The following is a 19449-nucleotide window of genomic DNA, read 5'->3' on the forward strand; positions in this document are numbered from 1 at the left end:
TGTCTTGATCCCCACTCCACATATGAGGCCTCTGAACTATGAATTTGCACTGTGTCTGGATGGTTCATACAATGGCGGCACACTTGAGTCTGAGAAGTCTCCCCAGGTTCTCTCTTTTGGTCATTGGTGTGAGGACAGTGATGATGGTGATGCCCCTTAGAATTCTCTTCTGTGATGTGATGGGTTGACAAGCTGTCCTTCGTGGAGTGCAAAATGGTAGCTCAAGCTCAGATCAAGCCCTCCAACTAATTTTCTTCAGTTCTATGCTCAAAATCTTTTTAAATAAGGAGCCAAACACTGATGCATATGCTTTTAGTCCCAGAACTGGGGGCACAGAAACAGGAGGATCCTGGGAATTTGATGGATAGCTGGCTCCTAGGTCAGTGAAAGACCGTATCTCAAGGCAATAAGGCAAAGAGGGGTAGAAGAAGACATATCTGACATCCTTCTCTGGCCTCTGTAGTGCTTGCACGAGCACACACATTGGCACACTCCTGTGCACGCACCACACACACACACACACACACACACACACACACACATACAAAATTGTATCTGTACCAAATTGCCATTTCCTCTTACCAGCAAATACAAAAAAAAAAGCTTAGTAACAAACCACATTGACAAAGGCAGAAAAAATTGTTGCCCACATATATATGTATGTATGTGTATATGTCTGTATATGTGTGTACACACATACACACATACACATACTATATTAGTGATTTTTTTTTTTTGTATGTCTGTGGCAAAACTGCCTGACAGAAGCAGCTCCAGGGAGGAAGATTCACTTGGCCTGTGGTTTCAGTGCTTTGTGACTAGGCAGGCACAGCAGAGCAGCTTAGCTCATGGAAGTAGCAGCACGTGATAGTCTGTTCACATCGAGACAGGTCAAGAAGCAGAGAACAGCTGGGTGTGGTGGTGCTCACCTTTGATCCCAGCACCAGGGAGGAAGAGGCAGGCGGGTCTCTGAGTTCAAGGTCAACCTGGTCTACAGAGTGAGTTCTAGAACAGCCAGGGACACACAGAGAAACCCTGGAGAGAGAGAGAGAGAGAGAGAGAGAGAGAGAGAGAGAGAGAGAGAGAGAGAGAGAATGAGGAGGAGCAGAGAACAAGGCTAAATCCGGATCTAGGTGGACCCTCCTAAGGCTGGCCCCTAGAGACCTGCTTCTGCCAACCACACCTCACTTCCCAACAGTTCCACAGCCTGAAACAGTGCCAGCAGCTGGGGAATGAGGAAGCAAAACACCGGTCTGTGGGGATATTTCAGAGTCAACACATAATAGATACTATTGGGAAATTTGTACAACTTCATTATCAATCAAAATTGCCAGATACCACCTGCCTTTCCTCACCCAATCAAAAACCATTAGTACATGGAACTTATCCCTTTGACTCAGACACACACAGGAAATAACTGTTTTTGGTTGTTGTTTGTTTTTGTTTTTTGACACAGGGTCTCTTTATGTAGTCCCTGGCTGTCCTGGAACATACTAGGTATACCAGGCTGGCATTGAACTCAGAGAGAGAGAGAGAGAGAGAGAGAGAGAGAGAGAGAGATCTGCTTGCCTCTGTCTCCAGGGTGCTAGGGTTAACACAATTCTAATGCACACATACATACAAGGTCATTGGAATGTTGTTTCTAATAGCTAGAGATTGAACCTAGCTCAGCTACCTTTCAGTAGGGTACTTCAATGAGGAAACTAGCCAGGCCACTAGGCTATAGGACAGTCATATAATTACATATTATGTAACAAAGAACCTTTTATGAGGGAGGGCCTTCAAAATATATCAACTACATTGAGTGGTGATGCATGACTTTAGTCCCACACTTGGGAGGCAGAGGTGGGTGGATCTGAGTTCCTGGCCAGCCAGGGCTATGTGGTCAGACCCAGTCACAACGGAAAAACAAAGTTAACTGCAGAAAGAAGCAAACACACACCTACCTGGTGCTGTGTGTGAGGGAAGGATCTGCAAGGAGGGACTCCAGGCCCCAGCAATAGAGGCCATGGTGAAGAGCACCCCTCGCAGGCTGGGGCCTAGGAGTAAGGGAAGGACATTTCAGGGTCTATGTATTTACTTCCTTTGAACCCGGAGCTGTGTGATGTATTACTTGTTCAAAGAACAAAGCTCTAAAGATTCCCAGAGACCCAGATTCCATGGTTCTCACTCCAGGCTTCTAATGTTTTATAACTTGGTGACCTAACTTTTTCAGACCCAGAAGGCTCCTCTTGCATGAGACCAAGGATTTGAAGCCCTGTCAAGATCTTCCTGACCTGTGCTACCCTAAGGCAGGCCCTGCAGCCTTTGCAACATAGGTGGCTCCAAGGAATGGCTCCCTTCCTGTGTGGTTCAACTGTAGGAGCTCTTGGTAGCCCGGGGATACAGCTCTCAGGCTCCTCACTGTATCTTGTTCTCTGTCCTCCAGGGGAGCTTTCTCCGTGGTGCGCAGGTGTGTGAAGGTGCTGGCTGGCCAGGAGTATGCTGCCAAGATCATCAACACCAAGAAGCTCTCAGCCAGAGGTAGGCTCTGGGCTGCCCGCCCACTGCCAGCTGTCTAGGCTGCCATCGTTCTTGCTCTAGACCCGAATCCCAAGCTTGACCTCTGGGAGACACTGTTGACAGGATCAGCGGAGGCTCTTCCTTCTGAGGGAATAGATCCCCCACTTCCCATCCTCAGGGAGCCTAGGCTAGAGACTACAGCGCCTCCCAGATAGGCCAGGCCCTCAGTGGTAATCCCTCTCTCCCTTCTCCTCTGTCATGCCCTTCATGGCTTGCCTCCTAACCTTTGCCACATCTCTGCCCGAGTGTTCGTTCAGCCAGGCTTCTTTTATGGGCAGCCCTTTTCCTCCTCCCAGGCTCTCTCCTCAGGGTTACACCCCGGGAGCAGTCATATCGGCTCAGTCTCCATTTTCCTCTTTCCACTGTTTTTGATTTCCATGTAGCCTTCCCTTGGCTCACTTCCTTCTGTTCACCTCTTTGGCTCCTTGTTCAATCCCTGGTTTGTGGTGACTGTGAGTCCCAACAGAGTGGACAGGACTCACCCACTGCTCTGTGCTCAGCACCCAGGACAGCGCCCTCTGCAGGCCTCAGTGCTGTCAGAGCAACCTGTCTGTGGCTGTTCCCACCACACAGGATTTCACACAGGTGCTCTGAGGTGTGGCCTGCTTTTGAAAAGGACACCCAGCTAGTTCTACCTTCAGGGGCTTGAGGAACGTTTTGTCCCTTAAACCTTAGAATGACCCTGGCCAGTAGCAGCAGCCTTCCCTGGGAGATGCCCCCCATTCAGGCCTAAAACAGTTAAACTTGTATCTTAGTAAGATGGCCAGGTCCAGTGGAGTTTGGGGACTCTGTCCAGAAGAGTCCTGGTCATTCCCAAGTGTTTAGGACAGTAGTGGGTTTATTGGCAATCGAACATCCACCCCAAACAGATGCCTTGAAGACTGGTATGAGGAGAATTCGGTTGGGTGAGATGGGTGGAGATTCATGGGAGAGAGGTACAGTGTCTAAGTGTTTAGTAGGCTGTTGCTGTGTCAGGATGAGGGCCCAGCAGGCACAAGCTTATGAAGATCCTGTGGATGCTGTACAGGGAGTTCACGCTGGGGTTCTTGGATCAGTTCACCACCATCTCAGGGGACATGCATAGAGAGACAGAGGCCATGACTACTGTTTGGGAAGGTGACTAAACATCCTGGGCAGTGAAGACTCACGCTGTTTGTGTCAGGCACTTACTACCTAAGCCTTCTCTGTCTATCTGTTAAGACCTTGACCTCCTTGGAGGAAAGTGACCCTGCCTAGGAGGCTAGGAGCAGGGGAGCTGAGCAGTATAAGGGAACTTTCTCCTTGCCTGCCAGCCCTCTGGCCCAGCAGGGCAGAGAGCAGAGATTCCTTTGGCAGGTCTCTGTGTGTCACTCACCTCCACAGGGGGCTTTAAAGCTGTCACATTTGGCACTATTCTCTAAACTTCTCCTGCTGGCTCTCTGGGATGACTTCCTGCAGCTCCCAGCGGGAGCTGGACCCACCCAGGGCTTCATTTCGCCCCTCCCAGCAAGCTGTGGCTTCCCCTAGGACACTCCACATGGCCTCTTCTAGCAAGTAGTTCCCAACTCCGGGAGATATTTTTATTATGTCTTTTAAAATTAGTTCTTAAGAACAAAACCTTCATAATGTCACTCAAAGGGACCACAAGCAAATAGAATGAAACGTGAAATTTTTGCCTGTTCACATCCCCGCTGTTCCCCAATTCTAGTCTTAAAAACAAAATGCAATTGCCAGAGCTTCACCCTGGAGCTGAATAGTCTCAGTGAGGCTCCTGGGCAGCAAAAATCCTGGCATGTTGATGGCAGCCATGGGCTTCGGGCTAGACCCCGCCAGTTGCTCTATGGACGTCCTGAGGACTCTGGGCACACAGATGTGGTTGGTGCAATGGTCAGGGGTGGTCTTGTCAGGCTCTAGGCACAGACTCACAACACAGGCTCCGGAGTGATCTCTGAGCTTCCTAGGGACCTCGGGAGGCTTTGGGATTCTTGACTTTGTTTTCCCCACACTCTCCTGGCCCCTCCGGTCTTTGGATGATTTCTCTCATATCTTAGGATGGGGAGGGGCCTGTTTTGCTCCCAGTGCCCACCCCCACTTTTCATCCCTTCTGCTACAAACCTGTTTGCAGGAGCCCAGCCTCTCTGTATCCTGCTGTGTGCTTGTATGGCTCTGGTCCTGCCTGACCCTACTGGGATTGTCTGGCTCCAGGAACTAGACTTTCTCCAATTTGGCCTCAATACCCTGAGGAGGCCAGAGAAGGATGAAGGTCCCCCCAAGGTGTCATCATGGGTATTAGGGCCATGTTCTCAGGTACCAGGCAGGGTGTGGAAACTCTGAACTTGCTTGGATGTCTCATCACTGTGGGCTGGGACTGAGTCATGCACTAATTGATTATCAGTGCATTTATTAGCAGGAGCTAACACTGACACGCAGCTATGCCGTTTGCCTGTGCTAGGAGTTTGGACGAGCCTCTCGGAAGCTCCATGCTAGGCTCCTGGAACTTGGCAGTAACCAGGGGACAAGGCGCTGTTCCACTGGGCCTGTTTCCTTGGGAATGAGACATGAAGCACACCTATAAACTAGGCAGAGCGAAGAACTGAGGAGTGTCACCAAGAAATTCAGACTGGTATGGTGGCACATGGTTTTGAGTTCAAGACCAGCCTCATCTATACAGTGAGTTCTAGGACAGCCAGGATTATAACATAGAGAGACTCTGTTTAAAAGAAAGAAAGGCCAGACCTGGTAATGGAGAAGTGACAGGCAGAGGGACACTCTTAGGAAAGGCAGCTGGGGAAGCTCTCTGGGGAAGTGACTTTGTGATGGGATCTGTCTGAGGAGGTGGAAGCAGTAGAAGAAGGCCCAGGGGAGGAACACTCTAGGAAGAGGCCAGAGCAAGACAGAGGTCCTAAGATAAGACGCATGGTATAGCCAGGTGGTGGCAGTGCACACCTTCAGTCCCAGCACTCAGGAGACAGAGGCAAGCAGATCTCTGAGTCTGAGGTCATCTGGTCTACAGAGGGAGTTCCAGGACAGCCAGAAACCCTGTCTCAAAAACCAACCAACCAACCAAGCAAACCAAAAACAAACCAACAAAGAAGCATGGCCAGAAAGAGGTGAATGTGATTGGGCTTTGTGGCTAAGATGTTAGCTAGGGCCTTGGGTTGTAGCATAAATACATTGAGAAGCTGTTGGATACCCAGGAGTGATAGGGCCTTATTTACACACACACACACACACACACACACAGCCTTGACCACCAGAGACAAACAGCTAGGATGGAGACTTGATCAGTCTAGAAGTGATGTCCTCAGAGCTCTAAGTTCTGAAACGGTTTGGCTGCCTTGATCAGTGGCACTGATGAAGGGAGAGGGACCACTCTTTTATTACCAGGCCTCACTTTTCTCTTCCTATACCCAGAGCAGGAACACTCAAGAGAACCAGCCCTCAGTGCATTAGCAAATAAAAACTTGCAAACAGGGCTAGGAAATCCTGCTGGATGTTCTGTTCCCATGCAGCAGATGGGTGTGGCTAACAGGGAAAGTCACCAAGTAGGATGTCTTGTACCGTGCCTGTCTGCCCAGCATCACAGTCTTAAAAACAAGGACGTGGCAATTCCAGCAGGGAGGTCTGGTAATCGGAGTTAACGGGTTCGTGACCAGTGTCTTGCCCACCCCCTGTATAGTTTATCAGTGGGACTGCATTCCTGAGTCACCTCATGTGCAGGGCACGGCACAATTTCAGATTTAGATAGTGCTCTATGCCTTGGAATGTGCTGCCTGGGCCAGAGAATCCCATTCCTTCTGACGGGCCGGGCCGGTCCTTGCCTCTGAAGATCTCTGCTATGGTGAAGTGCATGCTGGGAGGGGCCTGGTCTGGGTCATTACCCCACACCTGAGGGTGTTGAAGGAGGCTGGAAGGGAGGGGTGGGAAGGGTATGTGGAGCTAATCTAGCCTTACACTCCATCACCACTTGCTGCAGCCTGCAGTAGCTTTTCAGCTGGGGAGCTGAGCCTGTCAAATCAGAATTGAACTTAATTGCTTTGCCATTGGTAAAGCCACATTTGAGCATTGATCTTGGCTTCTGCAGTCCACAGAGGGCAGCCAGCAATTGATTCAGTGGGGTGAGCAGGGGAAAGAAGGGCTTTCTCTATCCTCGCCATCCTGCTCTGGAGGGGCCGTCCTGTGGTGAAGTTTTAGTCCTGGGTCAGCCTTAGACTGTAGCATGAGTGTCCTTCTATGGGCTCCAATTTCCCATTAGGACACAGGCAGGCAGGAGTTGTGGTTCTCAGTCAGGTACAGAGAACAGTCCAATCACACTGCCTGACAGGGCCCTTGGCTCTTCCTTCCTCTGCGAAGCCAGAAAAATGACAGTATCCCCTAAGGATTGCTTGAATGGTACGCAAATGTTCTGCCCTGTGCCTGATATCAAGTAAATTCAGGTTGAGAATCTCCAACTAGAAAATCCTAAGAAAATCTGAGAATGGATGTGATGCAGCCAATGGGACATTCCACACCAGAAAACAACTGGGTTTTGTGTACAGCAGCATGAAAAATGTCATATAAAGTTACCCTTAGGTGCTGACTTTGGCAGCACACATACTGCAGTCAAATTACCCTTAGAGTGTGTGTGTGTGTGTGTGTGTGTGTGTGTGTGTGTGTATGTTTCACATACATACACTATCATTAGACTGCAGTCCCTTTTTTCAGGACAACTCATCATGTATATGTATATATTCCAAAACCCCAGATCTCAAGCACTTTTGGTCCCTGTTTCTGAGCATTTTGGACAAAGGATACTCAACCTCCATTCCACATTTGCTAGCAATTTCTCTATAAATGTTTTGTTCCCTTAGCTCAAGGATTAACTACTGAATTCTGGAAGAACGGCACAAAGGACATTGAAGAATGCACGATGGCCACTGCAGCCCTAAGATTGCCACTGGCTTGGGGATTGTGGCACCACAGACCACCATGGCAGACACTGACTGGGGTGGTGGCTACATGGTTCCTAGTAGACTGAGGCAGAAACCAAGCAGGCAACAGAGTTTACACAAGCTCTTACAGGTGGCTGGGAGACAGGGAGTCCTGGACAGAGGTCCTGGCAGGCAGGTGTGCAGCTCTGGGCCAGCCCCAAGGGGGCGACATACTAAATTCTACCCTGTAAGTCTTTGGAGATGTCTGTCCCTGGTTCAAGTGTCCTATGAAATGGAGGGCTGCTGGAGTACAGCTCTTCCGAAGAAAACTACCATAAGAATCTTGCCTCATCCATCCATCCATCCATCCATCCATCCATCCATCCATCCATCCATCTGCTGATTTCTTGAATAACTAGCATGTACCAAGCATTCAAGCAGATGCAGGTGATACAACAGAGACCCTGTCCAAAGATGTTGGTTCTATAAGACATGGAGATGTTGCCTAATCTCTGGAGCACAGAGGAGGGTCCCTACAGGCATAAATCAGGGTTGGCTTCTAGAAGCCAATGACATCAAGGGGCAGTAGGATCTAGTAATGGCTGGTGATATGATGTGCCTTCTGAGTGAACTGGTGTCTCCCAGAGGGGAACCAAGAAGGATAAACTTTGCAGCTCATTTGCCTGGAGCTCATGTTTGAGAGCAGGCCTGGGGGAGTTACAGGGCATTGTTGTATGCCAGGGCTCCAGACCTTGGGGTGGTTGGGCCTCATCATGCAAGAAGGGGTTGGAGAAGGCTCTCCTAGAAGAGCCCTGGGTACTGAGGCCTACAGAGGGAGAGAGGCTCATGTAGGTCCCCACCACCCACTTGCCCTTTCTGGGAACTCAGAAGCCCTGGTATATGGGCCACCTTTTCTAGTGCCTGGGGCCACCCTGGGAGGCAAGGATAATAGAGGCAGGGTGGGAGTCTAACTTCTCCAGGATTTATGTGGGAATCTGTATTTCAGATCACCAGAAGCTGGAGCGAGAGGCCCGCATCTGCCGCTTGTTGAAGCACCCCAATATCGGTGAGCCCTGGGGATTGAGGGGGTCCTGGCACAGTGTGGGGTGGTGGGGAGCAGTCACTGTCTTCTCTGGGGATGGAGGCTGCTGAGGGAGATGGGAAAGGAGGCGTCTTGCTCAGGACCAGCTTGCTTTGGGGGAAGGTGAAAAAAGGACCCTTCTTCCCTCCCACGCTGCCAGCAGCCTCCTTCAGAAAAGCTGTTTCAGGAAAGCTCTTGAAGCTGAAAAAGAAAGATGAAAATAGGCCAGGGGGAAGCTTGGCCTTGACCAGCAAGGCCCACGCCCCGGTGCACCACATGCAATGCCAGCCTGGATCTGTGGCCCTGTCCCGTTTCTGAGTTCTTCTCCCGCCTGCCTCTTGCCTAAGCTTGGCCCCTGCCCCAGAGTTAGACTGAGGGCAATCTTCTGGAGATGCTTGGTCTGTGGTGGCAGGACCATGGGAAGGCCCTGAAACACACTTCATTGCCTTCCGGCCCCTTCCCCTCCAGGGCATCTGGCCTGCAGATCCCGGTCAGTCAGGGAGGAGCAGGACTTTTAGGTCCTGTTTGTCACAGAATAGCTGTGAGGCCCTGGTGGGAATGCCACCCTCTCACAGTCTCTTTCCTCGTCTTCACCAGTGCTTGTCCTCCTTGAGTCACCTGGGCATCTTGGTCAGGGCAGCTTCTGCTTCTCTGGGCCTGAGATGGGCTGGGGTGTGGAAATTCTCACAGTTTCTCACAAAGAGGAAGCTAAGCTGCTGGTTTCCAGGGCTTGTTTTCAGGTGATCTGCCTCTGAGTTCTATGAGGAAGCTCCTGTTCCAACAGCTGTACCTTCTCCCACAGATGGGAAGCAGGCTTCTGCACAGAGCAGGAAGGGTTAACTCTCCCCAGCGAGAGTGTACCATCTGCTATTTTTACCAGAGGTCCCTTCCCTCCCCTGCACAGCAGCCAGAGGCAGGCCAGTAGCAGAGAAGAGGCCAAAGGCCACAGCTGGAGAAGGGCCCTAGCTGGACCCTGCTCTGCTCACCTGGGTCCTCTACCCCCTCTCTGCTGATGGATGGTTTCAGAGAGCTCTGACAGAAACCCCATGCCCTCATGGAGGCTGTTAGCTTGGGGGGAGAGTGCTAAACACATGATGATGATGATGATGATGATGCAGATGTGTGTGTGTGAGAGAGAGATCTGTGTTTGTGTCTGCGTCTCTATCTGTGCATGTGTTTGTGTGTAGTGTCTATGTGTGCACGTTTCTCTCTGTTTGTGTATATGTGCCTCTCTGTGTTTCTCTCTCTCTCTCTGTGTGTCTGTGGTGTGTATCTGTATGACTGTGTCTAATGTGGTATCTCTCTGTGTATGTGTGGTGTCTGTGTATGTGTGTGATATGCATACACATATATATCTACATGTCTCTGTATGTGTGTGTGTGTCTATGTCCAGACCTCTTCAAGGCATTGAGACTGTCAGGAGAAACGAGGGCAGGAATGGGCTGGACTAAACACGACTACTTGTGGAGAGCAGAGTTGAGCATGTAGCCAGAAGAATGTCAGAGCAGAAGCCATAACTCAGCTGGGGAGCTGGAAAGGCCTTGACCTTGCCCAACAGGTCACCCCAAGCTGGCATACTCTTGCCAGAGAAACCTAACATATATAGATGTGGTGCAGGAACCTAGAGGACTTCATGCCTGGAGAAACCTCACAAGATTTTAGCCTGCTTGGCAGTTCAGGCAAGGTGAATGGGCTGTTATCTGCTTGTGTCCACTGCCCTATCCCAGGGCATGAAAGTGGGGATCTCAGCACAGCCTGATCAGCTGTGTCTGCAGACCTTTTACCTTTCTGTTCCTGCCTGGGCAAGGGTGGTACCATCACCTCTTGTAATAGACAGACCCCAGAAGTCCATGCCCATGCCAGAGTGTGGGAAACCTTAATGGGGCTCTTCACAACCCAAGAGTTCAATGAATAGTGTGGGATGGGGAAGAGATAGCCCATTCAGCTATGAACTCCTCAGTGGAAGCATACATTAAAAAATGAGTGAGGTTGTATCCCCATGATCCAATCACTCCTCATAGCACTGCTCACTGGAGATCAAGTCTTTAACACATGAGCCTTCTTGGGAGACACTTCATACCCAAAGCTATAACAGCTTATCAGCAGCTAAGAATGCTTTCACCAGCTGGCAAGTTGGCTCAGTGATTAAGAGCCCTTAACTGCTCTTGCAGAGGAACTGGCCTCATCAGGTGCCTCACAACCACCTGAAACTCCAGTTCCAGGGGACCGGAGGCCTTTTGACTTCTGCTGGTACCTACACTCATGTACACATGCAGACATGTTCACACACACGAAGAGACATATAAATAAAAACAAAAGCAAGACTCTAAAAGAGAATGTATTGGCTTAACACTTCAGACAAATGACATGCGTGTAATCCCAGCATTTAGGAGGCAGGAGGATTGTGAATTTGAGGCTAGACTGAGCTTCGCAAGACAACCTTCCCTAAAAACAGACTAACAATAACTAGCAAGGACAGCAACAAACCAAGGTCTGGGGCTGCAGCTCAGTGGTAGAGCACTTCCTTTACTCTGTTTAATCCCGGCACTATAGAAAAGGACAAGGTCTTACTCTTTCCATTTCTGTGCAACCACCCCCACTCCATCATCTTCTACCTCCTGGCCCTTGGGACATCCACTCAGGCATTGCCTCTCAGCCCACCAAGTTTATGTACGAGTTGAGGGCCATGAGACACTCAAAGGCTCCATACTGAGTTGTAGCTCAAGGCCATCGGCACACACCCAGCTGTGGTTTCCAGTGAGAGGGGAGACTACAACCCTATTGCCCACTTCTCTCCATCTTCCCAGACAGACTTGCATGGGATTTAAGCTCAAACATCTTCTTAGAAAGAACTCCACGGCTTTACACTTTGCCTTTTCACCAAATGACATAATTTGGAGAAGATTCCAAACCAGAGGATGAACTTCCGAATCATTCCAACAGCTGTGTGGCTTCTATTATGCAGGAGGATCCTAATTGTCCCAGCCAACCCCCACCCACCACCGCCACCCCTCCCTTTACACTGACGGCCTGGTCTATGACACAGAGAAGGACTGGCACCTTAGCTTTTGAGAACTGGTTCTTGGCTGACAGGATGTAGCTTCCAGAGTCAGTCCTAGGCCCCAGGCCCTTCTTTTAAAAGCTGGGCAATTTAGGGAGCTCTGGATTCCTGGGAGCCTTGCCTTTCTGTTCCTGGTAAATGAGGTGTGAAGAGATGACAAATTTGCAGCCATCAGGGTTCAGGGACCAACCGCTGTCTCCCTTCACTCCTGCCCCTGGGACACCATTGTCTCTCAGATTGCCAGCAGAGCAGGGGTGTTAATGCAGGGCCAGCACTGAGGGGGTATGACTACACACCTCATGGGACTCTTGTGACAAGCTAGCAAAGTCTGAATAAGGAAGAAAGAAGTTCAGAAAGGCATAGCAACTTGTCCACCCACCGTCACACAGGCAGCTGTGGCAGAGACTGGCACCGCAGGCTCTTGTACCACTCTGGCTTGCTCAGCAACAATACTGAGGGTTGGGACAGGGAGAGGGACCACGCTGACACACAGAGGTCTTCAGTGTTTACGCCTCATCCCCTTTCAGTAATGCTGGAGGTCTTGGTGTGGTGAGCCCATTCCACTTGCTTCTGTCAAAGTTTGTGCTTAGGGACGGAGGGTTGAGGTGGTGGTTCCAGGAGTCTGACAGGGATAGAGAAGGTGGAGACCAGTGAACCACCGTGTAACCAGCTGTTTGGTCCTGCCCACAGTCCGGCTCCATGACAGCATCTCCGAGGAGGGACACCACTACCTTATCTTCGATCTGTGAGTCTTTTTCACATACACTCCAATGTGCCACGGGAGAAGGGTGCCTAGGCAGGGATGACCCATGACTTGGTCTAAATGTTCTCAGGCTGTGCAGAGTTCCCCTAAGTGTAGCAGGCTGCTACCCAAGCTGTGCAAGCTGGTCGTTCTGTTTAAAACACCAGACACAGTCAACCAGCATCATCCGTTTATTTTTGCTTCTCTATTTGTGGCCAGTGATGCTGCCTTGCCGTTCATGGTGGTGATATCAAGTTTCATTTTGAAATCTGGTTTGCCAAAGCTGGAGCAAAATGACAGGCTTCGGTTGTTCTTGGGCGGGCAGTAGCAACTAGTGAGGATGCTGGCCTTGTCTGTAAAACACAGCGATGTTGAATAGAGGGGAGGGCACATGGTGAGGACAGGAGCACATGAGCAATCTCCATAGCTTCCACTCACTTAAAAAATAAAAATGATTTAAAAAGAAAAAGAAAAGTGAGAAATAAGCTAAGCAAAACCAAATGGCCCATGGGCTTCCAGGGGTCTGATGGATCCAATGGCTATTTCTGAGCTACTGTCCCCACCAGTCTGGACCCAGTGAGAGGAGGGAAAGGCACCAGGCAGAGACAGGGCATGGGCGGCAGAGATTCTAAAGTCCCTGGCCCCTGCCCTTCTCGGATGATTTCCAGAAAGTTCCTCCAGGCCAGGTGGCACCTGGAGTCTCAGTGGAAGGGTGACTCCGTGCCTGTCTCCCCAGGGTCACTGGTGGGGAGCTGTTTGAGGACATCGTGGCCCGCGAGTATTACAGCGAGGCTGATGCCAGGTGAGTATCAGGAGCAGGCCGGCAGAGGCGCCTGCAGGGAGTGTACCTTTGTCTGCAGCCAGCTTGCCCAGGGGCCTGACCCCTCCCCTTTCTCTCCAGTCACTGTATCCAGCAGATCCTGGAGGCCGTGCTGCACTGTCACCAGATGGGGGTGGTGCACCGAGACCTGAAGGTGAGCGACCCTGGAGAAGCCAGGCCCCCTTGCTTCTGCACCCCCCTCCTGCCCCCATAACAGGCACCACCTGCTCTGCATTCCCAGAATTCATTTAATTTCTCCACCTTGAGGTGGGTGGCTGTGTTTTCCAGCCGTCAAGGCTGTCAGGTCAGGAAACTGAGTTCAGGGAGTTAGGACTACTAGGCCTCTGGCCTCTTCCCCATGCTGTTTGTGCCAGGCAGGCGAGGTGCATCAGACTGAGGCTGCCAAGTGGGCTGGAAACCAGCAGAACCCAGCTTGCTGCCTTGTAACTACTTGGCTTTTTTTTTTTTCTTTTTTGAAGGTTTATTTACTTTATGTGTATGAGTGTTTTGCCTGCCTGTATGCATGTATATCATGTGTGTGCACCACATGCATGCCTGGTGATTGATTGTGGAGGCCAGAAGAGGGCATTGGACCCCCTAGAACTGGAGTTACAGTTTGTACGCCTTCATGTGGGCACTAGGACTCAAACCCTGGTCCTCTGGAAGAGCAGCCTGTGCCCTTAACCATCGAGCCATCTTTCCAACCCCTTGGTTGGACTGTCTTGCTTAAAATCGCTGGGATAAGGCATCCTGTTACTCTTGCTCCTGGGTAAGAAGTCTAGCACTGTCATGGGCTGCATAGCTTTGCCCTATAAGTACGAACCTCATGGACACCCTCTGTCAGCCTTACAGCACCAGCAGTCAGTAACTCATAGAGCCCTCATTTTACAAAACAGGAAATGGACAGAATCCAAGGGGTTTGTCAAGGATACACATTTCAGTGGAGTCTGAGCAATGACAAGGATTCCTGGCTTGCTTTCAGCTGAGAGCCTGTGACCCCTCTCCCCATAATGTAGGTCCAGTTCAGCTTCTACAGCAGCTACCCCTCTGGGACAAGTATGCCAGGTGTCTAGGAACCTTGGTCGTCAGCGACTATGCACACATCCTATGGGGTAGTCCTGGCAAGAACACGCTTGCTTGTACTCACTGTGGACACCACTCACAGCCCCAGTTTGGAAGGCAAAAGAACTTGGGAGCCCCAGCCATAAAGGAATCCTCCTCAGACTTCTGAGGGCTGCAACCCCCATTCCCATGGGGATTGACTCTAGGCCCTTCTGAGCCTTGATAGCCTCCCTGTCAGCAACCTGAGTCAGTCCCCATCCTTCTTCATGGGGCAGTGCTCTGAAGAGGTCCCGTACCTCTTTCTTACTACCTTAGGGACTCTTTGAGGTCTCTCCTGTGCCCCAGGTGAGTTCCTTCTACCTTGGTGACAAAAAGGTGCACCCAGGAACAAGGTCTTTGTCCGAGGGCAGGGTGGCTTTCCCCAAGGGTCTGTTCTCGTTATGGTAACAGACCATGAGCTGAGAAGTGGCCCAGATTTAGGCCACTCTGCAATCGCTAATTAGTGGTACATTCATCAAATCAGGGCAGGTCACTACTGAGACACAGGGCATGTTGGGAACACAGCCCCAGAGGACAAAGGAGGCCTTACCAAGCCAGGTGAAGGGCCTTATTTCTCTGTGCCATGCTAGCTTTGGACTGTGAAAGGTCGGGAGAGGAAAGGATGAGAACCAGAGCAAGCCTGGGCTGTCTCTAGAATGCTCCAGCCCTGCCCCCAGCAGGAAGTTTGAGCACTAGGCCTGGTGCTCATAAAGCGGAACCCACTGCTGTTCACACACCTAGACTCCCGAGCTACCAGGCAGGCATCTGCCCCTTTTCTCTGAAAGGAGGCCAACCGTCAGAGCAGGGAAATCATCTGGCCAGGTTCCACCACAGCCATGGCAGCGCTAGAATTAGAAGCCAAGACAAAGTGTGGGATCCATACTCTTAGCTTCCCTTTGCCCAGAGTCTCCCTGTGGCAGGAAGATGGGAGAAGTGGGAGAATTTGGGCACCCAAGCCAGAGGCAGCAGCCTTGCTGCCCCAGAGGTCAGCTGGCCGCATCCCCCGTGTCAACCGTGGCCCCGCGTGCAAGCCCCGTTGTCTTTAAGATGGAGTCAGCCTTTGCCTTGACACCTGTCATTCAACAGCTGTGACAAAGTCACATAGCCCCCCCCCAGAGCCCACTTTCTCCATCCCATACACCCGATAACACATAGTTAGCAAAAGGAGCTAAGTTGGACTGGTGAGAGAGAGCTCTTCGGAGGGCAGACATGAGTCTGAGAGCAGGACAGAGATATTTGGGAGGAGAGCAAGCCATGTAGGGAGCTCAGGCAATGCAAAGGCCCTGAGCTGGGGACTAGAGGACTGTTTTGAGGGATGAAAGCAGTCAACGTGGGAAGCAAGGATTAACACATGTCCTGAGGTCCCTGGGGAGACGTCTGGCTGGTGGGAGGTGGATGGTGGACCACAGCACTGTGCTGGTATTAAAAGATGCTGCTGGTTTCTTAATGAGGCTGGGCTGTGTCACCCTGGTCCATCTCAGCTCTCTTCAGCTCCAGCTCTCAATTCTGGGGAGGCTGTGGGAGAAAGAATTTTTCTGTTGCAAAAGCTGAGGGTCTTGCTGTAGTTCCCATCTTGGGAACAGGAACTCAGGATCCTGGATTTGGAAGTGTCAGAGGGGGCGAGACCCTTGCTGTGTGGCCATTCTTCCTTTTGCCCAGGCTGCAGGCGAGGTTCTGAACCTACTGACTATCTCTTGGTTCCCTCTTCCCTCTCCCTTCCTGGTCCTGGGAAGCCTGAGAATCTGTTGCTGGCCTCGAAGCTCAAGGGTGCGGCTGTGAAGCTGGCAGATTTCGGCCTGGCCATAGAAGTGGAGGGAGAACAGCAGGCATGGTTTGGTGAGTGGGTGTGGGGTGTGCAGTGGTAGGGGAGGGCACGGGAGGGGCATACTGTGTGTGCGTGCCCCTGGGAACCCTCTGCTCAAGATGAGATGAGGTGGCTGTTTGGCCATCTAGGGTTGCACCTAGCCAGCCTCTGGGCCAGTGGGAAGAACCTGCCTCTTTCCCTTAGGAGTAGGTATGGGCACAGGACCATCACTAACCAGGCGGCGCGTCTTGTCTGTGGTTGCATCTACTTCTAGGCTGGCAGGAACTCTGTAGGGTTTCCCTGGCCCTGGATGCTAGGTGTTACACAGAATGGACTGGCTAAGCGGCTTGGGAAAGGTCAGAAGAACTTGACAGGTGCAGAGTCCTTCCTGGTGCTTGAGAAAGACACCCAGCATGCCTCAGGATTAAAAATAACGGGGCGTGTTTCCTCCCTCTGGGTGCTTCTTAGTGAGTGATATTGACCAATAGTAAAGACCCAGAACACTTAGGCTGGTTGTGGTGGCACCTACCTCCAATCCCAGCACCTGGAAAGTAGAAACAGAACAACAGGAGTTCAAGGCTAGCCTGAGCTACACATATGAGACCCTGCCTTAAAACAAAGAAAAACAAATAAGAACCAGAGTTCTGGGTTCAAATCCTGGCTCTGCTATTTACGCGGTGTGTGGTTTTAATCCAGTCTTGTTTTCTTCATCTCTTAGAAGAGAATAGTAGCATGTCCCTCAGGGAATCCAAGATGATAACTAATAGCGGGCATGTGAAGTGATTAGCACACCTCTTCAGCAACTAGTAACTACTCCTGAGATGGCTAGTTAAGATATCTAGTTAAGATATCTTGCTGTTCATTATTCCAACATTCTTCTCAGTACTGAGAAGTATTAAAGGTAAGACTGGCTAATCCTTTATTTGACAGATTAGGAAACTGAAGCCTAGAAAGTAAAAAGTAAACACACACACACACACACACACACACACACACACACACACACACACAACTTAGCCAGAGTTAGGACCAAATCTCTGTCGTCTCATAAGCAGCCCTTGAACAGGGTGTGGGGTATGAGCAATGGATCAGTTCTTAAAGGTCACCAGCATGTGGCAGGTAATGGCTGCAGAGAAGGTTGGGACCCAGGGAGAAAGGAGCTCTGTGATTGATTATTTTTGTCTACCCGAGGCTCTAGATGGGGAGCAGAAGGCAGGTGTAGCATATCCCTGTCTGGTCCAGTCAGGTATATAGGCCTCGTCAGTTTACCAAGACCCCTGGGTTTGCACAGTACACCCCCAGCTTTGGGGCAGGGCTGTGTTCTCCAGCTCCAGGGCTATCCTCGTCCCCTCTCCTGCAGGGTCTTGCTCCAGACTACTCACGTGCCAACCTCTGTGTGTGTGTCTGCCTGTCTGTGTGTCTGGGGAGCAGGGTTCGCAGGGACACCTGGATACCTCTCCCCAGAAGTGCTGCGGAAAGACCCGTACGGGAAGCCTGTGGACCTGTGGGCCTGTGGTAAGTCCACCCGAAGGCCTGATTGTCACCCAGGACTACAGGTTCCTCTCTTCTTTCCACCACTCTCCTGCTTTATCTCTCCTCTCCTCTCCTGCTCCTCTCCCCAGGGGTCATCCTGTATATCTTGCTGGTTGGGTACCCCCCATTCTGGGATGAGGACCAGCACCGCCTGTACCAGCAGATCAAAGCTGGTGCCTATGATGTGAGTGTTGCTCCCCTCTCCAGTCCATGCTCGCCTTCTGGTGAGAGCCAGTGGCCTAGGAGACCAGAGATCCGGAGACACATTACTGCCTACCACTGCAGGGTTGCTCCAAGACAGACTATCGGAGCCAGGCTGTGACCACATGGTGCCTGATGATTAGGGCTTAAAAGTCATGGAATTTATTCCATGGAGCATTAGAAGGTAGAGGCAAGTGACAGGCTCCAAGCACTTTATTTATTTATTTATTTATTTGTTTGTTTGTTTGTTTATAATTAATTAATTAAAAAAGATAATGTCTCATGAGACCAGACTGGTTTGAGGCCTCCTGATTCTCCTGCCCCCACCTCCCAAGTGCTGAGATGGTCATTGTCTTGTACCTTACCTGACTCTGAGACCTGCCTTTTTTTTTCTTCCGTATATTAAAACAACTGAGCACTTCTGTCCCATTCTTCTGAATATTTTACACGTATTATCCCATGTAACCATCACCCCAATCTGTGACATAGTCATGATCTATTACCCTTCATTATACATGTAGAGAGGTTGAGGACAAGGAGACTTAGTGACTGGGACCAGAGTATAGCAGTCTGGGTTGGGGGCCCATGCTTCTAAGTACCTTGTGGATGCCTGAGTGGTTGGGCACGAGAACCCCTGCCTGCTCCCCTGCCAGTCAGGGGCTGGAGGATCGCAGGGGTGGCCTGGGGCAGGCTAGGCAAACCTGGCCCCTCTGCCCCTTCCAGTTCCCATCACCAGAATGGGACACTGTCACCCCCGAAGCCAAGGATCTCATCAATAAGATGCTGACCATCAATCCATCCAAGCGCATCACGGCCGCTGAGGCCCTCAAGCACCCCTGGATCTCGGTGAGCCTGGATCTTCATCGCAGCCCACTCAGGAGGCCTGGTCCCTCAGGGTCTTGTCCTTTACCTTGCAGCCTCAGTGTGGGGTTGAGGGGGCTTGCTGTGGGTCTCGGGGATGATATGGGAATGAGGAGGGCTATTCTGGGTTGGCATCATGTTGGGGGTGTCACTGGCATTGGCTGACTGGTGCCAGGATCCTAAGCATCCCACACCATGTGGAAGGATAAAGGATTATCCTCCTTAAGATGCTGTCATTTCTCCTCAAATGCCTTTGGGTCAGTCTGCCCTCACACAGTTCTCTTCCTCTCTCCAGCACCGCTCCACTGTGGCCTCCTGCATGCACAGACAGGAGACCGTGGACTGCCTGAAGAAGTTCAATGCCAGGAGGAAACTGAAGGTAACCTGTCCTTGTTCTTGGCATCCCTGGACTCACCACTGATTTCCTCCATCAGTTTCATGTGCATTTGCTGGACATTCTTGCACACTGGCCACCAAGGGTTTGGGGGAGTGAGCAACAGATCTGACCCCCATCTTACCCTGTCTGCCCTCTGATTGAGAGCACAGACAAGCAGGACTCTACTGGGGCATGGTGAGTATTGTGCCTGATAGTGGGTAACACAGGAGGTCGATGGCATTCCCTGGTCTGGAGGATTCTGGAAAGGATTTCAAGTGGCCTTCCTGGAGGCAGGGGCATTTCAGGTGACTCTTTGGGACACATAGATGTAGAGTAACAAGGGGGAGAGAGATGTTTCAGACATAGCAATTGCCTGAATAGATATCTGCAAGTGTGAGCACTGCTCTCTAGGGGGCCA

The 19449-nt window shown here is 51.0% G+C and overlaps 1 protein-coding gene across 3 annotated transcripts in view; it reads left to right on the top strand.

Moving 5' to 3' along the window:
• Positions 1 to 19449, top strand: part of Camk2a (calcium/calmodulin dependent protein kinase II alpha) — a 58096-nt gene that overhangs the window by 13226 nt on the left and 25421 nt on the right. For all 3 annotated transcript variants that reach the window (XM_051200760.1, XM_051200761.1, XM_051200762.1), the window contains exons 2-11: positions 2429 to 2523; positions 8458 to 8517; positions 12284 to 12338; positions 13072 to 13137; positions 13237 to 13309; positions 15990 to 16092; positions 17492 to 17575; positions 17683 to 17777; positions 18518 to 18640; positions 18951 to 19034. In XM_051200760.1, coding sequence (XP_051056717.1) covers positions 2429 to 2523; positions 8458 to 8517; positions 12284 to 12338; positions 13072 to 13137; positions 13237 to 13309; positions 15990 to 16092; positions 17492 to 17575; positions 17683 to 17777; positions 18518 to 18640; positions 18951 to 19034 — 838 coding nt within the window. The remainder of the gene's footprint in view (positions 1 to 2428; positions 2524 to 8457; positions 8518 to 12283; positions 12339 to 13071; positions 13138 to 13236; positions 13310 to 15989; positions 16093 to 17491; positions 17576 to 17682; positions 17778 to 18517; positions 18641 to 18950; positions 19035 to 19449) is intronic.

This window comes from Phodopus roborovskii, unplaced genomic scaffold (genome assembly GCF_943737965.1).
Source record: "Phodopus roborovskii unplaced genomic scaffold, PHOROB, whole genome shotgun sequence".
NCBI classification, from domain to species: Eukaryota; Metazoa; Chordata; class Mammalia; order Rodentia; family Cricetidae; genus Phodopus; species Phodopus roborovskii.